At 33.2% G+C, this 10,181-nt stretch overlaps 1 protein-coding gene across 1 annotated transcript; it reads left to right on the top strand.

Moving 5' to 3' along the window:
* The first annotated feature begins 1,068 nt into the window (after positions 1-1,068).
* LOC129921218 (uncharacterized) lies at positions 1,069-2,034 on the top strand. The gene is made up of 2 exons (XM_056002952.1): positions 1,069-1,182; positions 1,243-2,034. The coding sequence occupies exons 1-2, from the start codon at positions 1,108-1,110 to the stop codon at positions 1,699-1,701; spliced, it is 534 nt and encodes a 177-aa protein (XP_055858927.1). The 5' UTR covers positions 1,069-1,107; the 3' UTR covers positions 1,702-2,034.
* Positions 2,035-10,181: the final 8,147 nt, after the last annotated feature.

Genomic DNA, 10,181 nt, shown 5'->3' with positions numbered 1-10,181 from the left:
TGCTAAAGTGCCGCGGAGTCACAGTTTAAAGTAGCCAACACCATCATTTTCAGTGGATGATGTTGCAAGATCGGTCTTTGACGTAAAAAAAACAAAAAATTTGACGTTCGGAGCTGCTCAGGATTCATATTGGGCCTCTATATAAAGAATCAAAGGAAGAAAACAAAAACTTTTATTGGAATTTGAAAAAGTTTTCGTCAAATACCTTCTTGAACGTTTTTCAAGTTGTTATCCATATGATAAAGAGGAAATTCTAAATTTTAAACCACCGTTTACATTTACCCCGAATTTGTAAAAAAACACAAACATGGTGGGGTATTTGTAAACATGCCATATTTGACAGTAATGTAAACAATTTGGGAAATATTTGTTTATATTTATAAAGAAGAATTGCCATCATTTCATATTTGCATTTGAAGATACCATTCAAGTTGTTCCGTGAAAACATATAAAAATCTAAAGTCGAAAGAAAAAAAAGACATGAAATTGTTTACATTTACCCACATTGACCCTATGTCGGTAAGCAGTTTAGTGTGTTTTCGAGGATCAATAATACAGTTCATCCCGGGGAGTTCACAGTTTGAAATTTGATTCTGTTGCGGATCGAGTAGATTCCCGGGGACTGAGTCACTGTGTCTTCTGTAATAGGCATGAATATCTTTTAAATAAATGTTGTTCAAAATTTTATTTACAGAATTTATTTTTTCCATTTAACTCTTGGTAGTGTTTAATTTTTCGAAGAGTTTTGTTCACACTAATCAATTTTACTAGAAAAGAATCGGCAAAATCGATTTTGTTGCTATAAAAATGTCTAAAACGCTTAGAAATAGACGATTATTTCTTATTGGTGAAAAAAACTGGTCGCTAATTTCTTCTATTGTGTAAAGCAATGTCTTAAAAAAATTCTTTCGAAGAAAATAAGTTGCCGTTTCGTGACAAATAAGTAGCCTTAGTGTATAAATTATTTAAATAATTAAACATTTCGTTTTGTGTACTTGAAATTTTTTGTATATAATTTTTCAAACATAAACTAAGAAATCTAAATTGAGGCATAATTTATTTGAAAAGACACAATTTTTTTTTCAAGTGAGGCATAATTTTGTCTGAATGGGTTGGCAACACTGCGGTGTACTGCCAATTTTTATCGGACAGACTAGTAATGATGCTTCAGATGATATCATGGTAAGTATCCTTTGAACTTGGTTCTTTATTCCCATTCTATAAACTCTATTTTTCCTTCAGTCCCTTCTATCGATGCCTTCTACTAGAGAGAAACAAAGTAAACTAGTTGGCGAGGAGATCCTCGAACTTCTTACTAAACACACAGCCAAGGAACGATCTTTAGCAGAGAAATTCAAATCCCACGGAGGAGCTCAAGTAATGGAGTTCTGTCCCTATGGTAAGAAAGTTGAGTGTTTAAAAGCCCAGCAGGCCGCAGCTGAGATGGCTGCCAAGAAACGACGTGAAATCGAACAGAATGCAGTCTCCGACAAGGCCGAGGATTCAAATGCGGAGACAAATTCCAGTGGAACTCCTGATGAATCATCGACAACCAACTCGGAGGAATGCAAAAAAGAAGAACCAGCTGCTGCCTTGCTGGTAGCGCCCATCGATGAGATCATCACATCATCACATAGCAGTATGAATTCTAATGAGGGCCAGTGTTGCCAGAATATTTTCGAGGCAAGGATCCGATTTTGAAAAATACGCAAAAAACTTTTGTGGCATGAGATTTGAATTTTTTTTTAATTTTCAAATAACTTTTTCTTATCAGACTTCAAGTATAATTACACTGTGCAAGTTTATTCAAAAAAATTTTTGAGACAAGTGTGCTGTTGACTGTTCCTCCCTATTTCGGACCTGAGAAATCGATTGGCATCATTAGTTTTTCGATTTATCGGTACGACTTCGAACAAAATTTTTTTCGGAAGTAACCATAACAAATTACAGATCCAATTTTGATCATTTCTGTTATTAAACGTCGGTAATGAAAAATACTTTAAAATCTATGTGTTGAAAATTGCCGGTGCTGCCGTTTTGTTTTTTAAACTAATAATAAATTTATTTTCAATACTTTATTTTTGAATTTCATAAATAAAAGATTATTTAGAATATTTACAGAAAAAATTATATGGGAGTGAAGGATAAGATTAAATCGTTTAGGCGGTAGAAGCAATTTTCTCACAAATCGGCTTCAAATGAAAAAAAATGTATTACAGCACATTCATTACTAAGATATACATTTTTACAAAGCCAGTAGTTTATGCTGGTATTAAATAACGTTTGAGCAGAATTAATAGCAATATAAACAAGAAAAATGACTTTAAACCGGGCAAAATGATTAAAATTATTGAAAAAACTTCCGAAACAAATTTTGTTCGAAGTCGTACCGACAAATCGAAAAACTAATGATGATAATCGATTTCTAAGGTCCGAAGTAGGGGGAAACAGTCAACAGCGCACAAGTCAAATATTTCGACTTGAGCAGTGTTATTTTTTTTTTTCATTTTGTTGATATATTCTGGATTTCATGTTCTTTTATGGGTGTAAAATTAAGTGTAAATTCACAAACGCATCACTGCAGGGGAGTAATTTACGATCATTCTTGTAGCACGTTTATAAATGCAAATAATTAGCTTCACTTAAAATGTCTATTGTTCACTATTGCAAAATTGGATCAACTGATGCGCCAATATCAAACAAAAAAAGCATCAAGAATTTTCTTGATAAGTTGTTGATGCCGACGCGATTTGGAGTAAAAATGGAAGCAAAGGACAATGAAAAGTTTTTAATCAAATTCTAAATTGTGCCACCCCGACTGTCCCTACTTAAAACTAAACACCTAAAACTATGTAAGCCGGCCAAGGCATAAAAAACGAAGACCACTTTTACCTATACATGAATACCATTACTAAGCCACAAAAACTGGCTCTCCTGCTTTACCCTATCTCTTCGGTGCCGATCGGACACAGTCCTACTGAACCAAAGACGCCCTTCTCCGCCTAGTGCGGGGATGTCCCTGTCATACAGCAGTCACCTGTCCACGGTTCTTCGCCCGACGTGGTAGATTAGCGGAACTGCCAATATATCCTCTACAGGGTAAAAGCTCTCCTACCCCTGGCCAGAGCAGCATCCATATCGTCGCCCTAGTATTGGAGAGCCGTATACGACAAATTGCATTTTTTGAACTAGGTATGCAGTCGTATGTTTTCGAAGTTGCTCTTTTCAAATCTGCTATCCGTTTTTTTCTATCTTTTTTCGTTGCCGAGATATTCACTATTGTTTTGACAAAAACAAGAAATTTTGGCATTTACGTTAAATTTTTCATGCAATGCAAGAAAATTTTAAGAATTGTTTTGACGTACGTTATGTTTTTTTATGACGTACATACGTGTATATGAATAAAAGAAACTTCTGATTTTCATGGCGTATACGACGAACTCATTTTGGACAAAAATTTAAATATTTTTACAACTAGACGAATTGCAGATGTCCAATAACATGTATATAAAAGACACATTTTAATTATATACATATCATACTAAAATATCAAAAAATACCAGCGGTTAGTTCCTTCGCAATTATCTTCCGAACATTTCTTGTTAATTTAAGATAGAGACCTTCTAACCAAACGGTGTCGAAAGGTTTTTCCAAATCAACAAGACAGGCACCCGTGCACCACTTTTTTAGATTTGTTCCACTGAATATCAATACAAGTTTAGACGCGGCATGAATAGTGTCATGTCCTGCCTTAAACCCGAATTGATTATTCGGTATGATATTGTTGTCCTCAGCCCACTGAGACTGAGCCCTATTGATAACTTTTTCAAATACCTTGCTGATACTTTTAAGATTTAAGGAGACTTATCGACCGGAGATTTGCCGGATTGGAGTTGTCCTTTCCCTTTTTCGGTAGAGGATGTACCACTGCTGTTTTCCAACGCTTTGGATAATATGCATTATTCAGAGCGTTTTTGAACAGAGTGGCAAAAAAGTCAATAGCTTCCAGTGGCACGGTGTCCTTATAAGACGATTCCTTCCGTCTTACCTTCTATAATTCTATAACTTAATAATATTTCATTCATTTTAGCTCAAGTTTTTTTCTATGCGCATACACACAATACCTAGTCTGCCTATTTTTTTTCAATACTCCGCACAAATACACATCAAATCATCAAAGCTACAGCACAGCGACAGCCAACAAACAGAAAGGCAACCCGAAATAAGCCGTCTTATAGCTATATCCCTTCAAGCAAACAGGTCCGACCTCGGTCCGAATCCGCTCCGCCTGAGGCGGAGCTGAGTCCGACTTCGGATCAGAAACTGGTCCGAAGGCGGCTCAAATTAGTATGGAAATTATAATCACCGCGAAGTCGATTGCATATGTATTGGTGTGGTGAAAATCTCCATTCCGAGAAAACGGAGCCGAAGGCGGACCTGAGTCGGAGCAACGAAAACCTACCAGAAAGAGGAATAAAAAAGGGATGACGTTTCGCATTTGCGACCAAAAAAAGAACAAGATTTATTTTTTTTTTTACTGAAACTGTTTTATTTTTTATTTAATTTTGGCAAACGAAATTTTCACAATATAATCAATATAAAATACAATACATTTTTTTCATTTTATTTTATTTGTTGTTGCTGCTGTTGTTGGTGTTTCTTTAGATGCCCAATTGCATGTTTCACCTTCTGCCTTTTTCTTCATCATTAGAGATTACATCTACAACACAAACAGAAACACATCACTTTAATCCAAACACTTTGAGCGATATATACATACCTTTTTTTGTTTCCATATTGTTAATAGTTTGATATAATTGTTTATAATTATACTTATATTTTATTAACAACGACACGAGACACGACGCGACTAAACACTTCAACAAAAAATAACAAAATGACGCTTTTGCTCTTGTTGGCTAAGTCTGTCTACTTTTTTTTCCTTTTCTCAGTTTTCACCACGATTCTCTTAGACTTTGTGTTCATACACAAAAAGGTGCAAGTGTGTGAGTGCAACCCCGCTTTTCTCGGTCGGAGGTCGGACTGTCTTTTCTGGACTCCGTTTTCTTGCTTGAAGGGATATAGCAAATTTGTTTTCTTTTCCTTTTTTCCCTTATAAGTTACTTTATTTGACTCCTCCCTGTTTTACGCAAGCTCTCTTATCCAAATAATAACACGGTTTCTATCGTCTTATTTTGAAGAAAATTTGTGTGTATCTCGCAAAATTTAATAAGCAGCAGCAGAATATTCAAACAGAGAAATGTATAGGCACAGGAAGGTCCCAGTCGTAGGTTTTTGTTTGAAAAATTGTTATACGAACAGAATAAGACGGTTTCCATCGCTGCGCTTCTGTGATAAATTCAAAGGGGAGGTTGACTGTTTCTGTTTGCAAATATTGTTTAAGGGCCTTACTAATAATCAAACTTAAAGCTCAGTTAAATATTTAACTGAACTTTAAATATTTCTCCATACCAATAACCAATTTAATAGGCAGGTTAAGGGTTAACGCCACGTTAATTTTATAGCTGGAAAACTGAACTATAAACGCACGGTTAAATTAAAACGCACGATTTGCACTGTCATTTGACAGCAAAAAAAAACATTTGTCAAGTCAACCAGTTATTGCGAAAAATTAATAATATTGGCGGCAAATTATTAAATATGTAAGTAAATGTAAAAATGTATTTGTTTATAAATATTTATCCTTGTTATTAATAAATATTCTTTACTTTCAGAAAAGGCTGAAAAAGAAAACTTAAAAAGAAATAGATCTGCAAATTTTCATCGTCGTACTTCACGATAGATGAACTTTTTTTGTATGCACTTTTGGCCTCCTTGCTTGGGCTCCATTTTTTTAACTTTTACAACCAAAATAAAAATATATGAAGGTATGTAGGTATTTTGTAGTTATGTTTTTGTTCATTATTACATTACATGCAAAAAATGTCACTTCAATAATGTCATTTTGACAACAAATGTAATAGATCTGGTAATAGAAGCACAATTAGTTAAACGCGCGTTTATTTTGATTATTAGTTATTATTATTATACACCCAATTTAACGCGACGGTAAAATTATGCCTGATTCACAATATTGCGAGACGACGAGACGAGATCGTTGCGAGAGTAAAATTGATATCTAGTTTTCGATGTTTGGCCAAATAATTTATTTCTTTTTACACACATTCTTCTATTTCCTGTCAAAAATAGACAATTACCAAAAAAATAAAATGCACGACTGGGGTCGCACGAACTTGCTCTTAGAGTTAAAGTTGCTTTAATTTTCAAGACTTTTTATATAGAAATTTGGAAAAAAAAAATAAAATTCGTTTTTTAAAAAAAATAAAATAAAATCTGAAATTAAATTGCCCTCCAAAACAAGTATGCAGTTTTGATTGATATATTAACATGCATTTTTAGAAAAAAAAATTTTCTAAATCGTTAGAGCCGTTTTTTAAAAAACTAATTTTTTATAAATAATTTTTTGGAAAAAAAGTTTAAAAATAAAATTGGTATGTCATTTTGTAGAAATCACTAATCAACATCTAAAAACAAAATTTCAAAAAAATTAAATGTCCCGTTTTCGAAAATTTGATTTTTCAAAAAAAAATTTTTTAAATTTTTTTAAAAATCCAAAAATTATTTTTTTCAAAATTTTATTTTTGGCTTATATTTAAATTATATAAATGCTTCTTCACAAAAAGTTTCGTTGAAATCGAATAAGCAGTTTTGGAGATAATCGGATTTGAAAAAAACGGTTCTATGGTAGGTACCGTTAATAATGATTTTCAAAAAAAATTTTTTTCATTAAAAGATAGACCTTAATTTTAAACCAACACTTGAATTTTTTAAACAAAATCGTTAGAGCCGTTTTCGAGATATTTCAATTTTACTAAAATCGGTATATGACAAGTACCGTTATTTTTGGTCCAAAAAAATTAATTCCAAAAACCCCTCTGGAGAGTCGCCAAATAACGCTGCATACCAGGTTTGACATCAATCGGTCCATCCGTTTAGGCTATAGCTCCTTATACAGACAGACAGACAGACTGACAGACAGACTGACAGACTGACAGACTGAGAGACTGACAGACTGACAGACTGACAGACTGACAGACTGACAGACTGACAGACTGACAGACTGACAGACTGACAGACTGACAGACTGACAGACTGACAGACTGACAGACTGACAGACTGACAGACTGACAGACTGACAGACTGACAGACTGACAGACTGACAGACTGACAGACTGACAGACTGACAGACTGACAGACTGACAGACTGACAGACTGACAGACTGACAGACTGACAGACAGACAGACAGACAGACGGACTTCCGGGACCCACTTTTTTGGCATTGTCTACCATCGTAATGTCATGGAAAAATGTTATCTCAACTTTTTTTTTTTGTACGAATGCATAACTTGATATATAGTACCTATATCGCAAGTAAAAAACTTAACATTACCAAATGGCGTACGATTTAAATGACCAAGACAAAATCTCGTCTCGCTCTCGTCTCGTCGTCTCGCAATATTGTAAATCAGGCATTAACCCGACGTTACTTAAACGTGTGTTTAGCGATTCATTATTGGTAAGGCCCTAAGAGGTAAACAAATAAATATAGAACAATATTATGTGTTTCCTTTAGTCAAGACATGAATCTTTCACTCAATTTTTTGTCGTTAGATAACCGGAAAATTCCATCCATCAATTTGTGGGTTCAGGTTGATTTTTAGAGCTAAAAAAAATTGTGGAGGATTTAAAAAGAAAAAATACTTGATAGGTACCTACGAAAAAATATGGCTTCCCCTGGATTTATGCCTGCGGTCAGGAGTACGTCTCTGTTTCCCACAGTTCTCTGGAGCTTAAGAAACGGAAGCTCGTTTTGATCATTCCGTCTTAAAATCTTATTAATCTGCGGAAACATACTCGGGTCGCTAGAATTGACGGCCCGAATTTTTTTGTCCCAATACAAGTTAATTTTCTTCGATCAACTGGTTGATGTTTTTGATCGACGACTTCAGTGTTCTAATCTCCAGATCGTGTGGGTTGGTAAATCGCCGGTATAAACGTTTAAGTCTTGTCAATAGTCGGATTTTTTGTCTGTGGAGTGCGTCAATAGTCGCGTTTCGGTAAACGTTATTTTGGTCACGTTCTTTGTATTTAGGTATCGTTCTGTTCATCGTTTGTAAGATGGTATCGTCGTTGGAGATAACCATCGATCTCACTGTTCGACAGATTTCTTTCGTTTGGAGGGGCTATGTTGTTCGAACGCAGTTGTTGTGAGAGTTGCGAAAGAGTACAGACGTGTTGTGAGAAGGCTAAATTAAACGTATGAGTGGAGTAGGTAGAAAAATGACAAATCGTAATTTCTGTGAATTAAAAGTTAACAGAGAAGATTGCAAAATAAAATGCAATGAGTGCAATTCCTTGATTCATGCAAAATGTGTTAATCTAAGCCCTACAGATGTGGAAAACATACCTAGTCAAATCAAAAACATTATGGAGTTGTGACATGTCCCGTTTCTGCTTGAACCTCGTAAGTACATTTTTTTAAAAGATTTAATTTTCTATTAAACATTGCTCTAAAACTTACAGTAATAATAGATACAAAGGTTTAAGTGTGGAAACAACTCAATCAATATGTCTTAAACATAACATGATTTCCCTTTGTTCAATTCATATTTTTAACTTTGAGAAAAATGTATATTTATTTTAAGAACTGAACAAAATTTGCTATGTAGATACGTGGTTCAGGTAGAAACGGAACGATGTGTATCAAACATAAAAAAAATAACCCAAATTGACTATCGATATCATCAGTTTTCAGCAGCGTTGCCAGATTCCCCGATTTTTCGTATTTCTCCCGATTTGTTGAGCTATTTACGATTGCCCGATTTTGTGTTTAAAAATTAGGTTTTTGGCAGAACTTCACTTAAATGTTTTAAAAATTCCTTTCGTCTTATTTGTTTCCTTTTTTTTTATTTGTTGGTTTTAATCTATCAAGAGAATACCTGAGTAACAAAATGGATCATTCCACAATTCATTATCGACAGACGATATCGTTATGACGATAATCTTGCTTCACTTAAAAGCGATAGTTAACTTTCATCAGACGACATCGTTTTGACGATTGAAAAATTTTTTTCTGTCTGGTCAATAATATTTAAAAAAATGTCTTTAAAACGACAGCGCTTATTGACGATAGGTAAAGGTCTCGTTTTCATTTATTTGTTTTTTTTTTTCATGGATATTTTATATTCGATTTAACTTTGAAAATATTTTTTATAAATGCATTTGTCTTCCATTATAAAAAAAATTGCATTGAAAATAATTTTTTTTTGCAAATGAAATAAAATTGCTTTAAAAAAATGTTAATAAATTTAAATTAAATAATTTAAATAATTAAAATAATTAAAATAATTAAAATTTAAATAATAAAACATTTTAAATTAAATAATTTTTAAATTTCTTTAAAAAGAAACGTTTTAAAATCGTTAGACAATTCAAAAAAAGCGAAAAATTTAATTAACTTTTATTCTACTAATGCAAACAAGGAAACTCTCATTTTCAAGGACTATTTAATTTAGAAAATTTTTTACACATACATATATATATATATTTCTGCTTTTTACAACATTATTAAACTTTTTCCTGTTTGGGTATTCAAGAACTTTGAAGTTTTAAAGATTTCAAATATTTTTGAAGGTTCTTAAACTGTGATGTGGCAAAAAACTTTTTGTGAAGCAAAAAAACGGGCAACCACGTTAACAATAATCGTTTTTTTTCGATTTTATCAATTCAAAAATTACGGAACGACACCCCCTAGTTTAAAACTCAAAATATTTCAAAACGACAAACAAGGTCGAAAACAACAAAGAATTCATTTTACTCTAGTTAAATATTAAAACAAAACCACATCTCAGCCTTTGCTCAAGAAATAAAAAATGTCTAGGCCGGAATTTGATGATTTATTGTTAGGTATTCAACTCAGGACTTGATGACAATGCTATACAGGAAGTTTTCTATCGAAATTAAAGATTCTGTTTTATTTAAAATCTGTTTTATTTAAAGTCTTGATTTTTTTAAAATTTTTACTGATTCCCCGATTTTCCCCGATTTTTGATGTGGTAATCTCCCGATTTCATAAAATATTTTATGGCAACACTGGTTG

The sequence above is a fragment of the Episyrphus balteatus genome, chromosome 1, assembly GCF_945859705.1.
Source record: "Episyrphus balteatus chromosome 1, idEpiBalt1.1, whole genome shotgun sequence".
Lineage (NCBI taxonomy): Eukaryota > Metazoa > Arthropoda > Insecta > Diptera > Syrphidae > Episyrphus > Episyrphus balteatus.
This window is presented reverse-complemented; position numbering and strand designations above follow the sequence as displayed.

What these genes read in the sequence shown, in the direction of transcription:
- LOC129921218 (XM_056002952.1), top strand. Translation starts at nt 1,108, where the DNA reads ATGGGTTGGCAACACTGCGGTGTACTGCCAATTTTTATCGGACAGACT. An exon ending in ATGCTTCAGATGATATCATG is followed by an intron (nt 1,183 to 1,242) that starts GTAAGTATCCTT and finishes TTTTTCCTTCAG; the next exon opens with TCCCTTCTATCGATGCCTTC.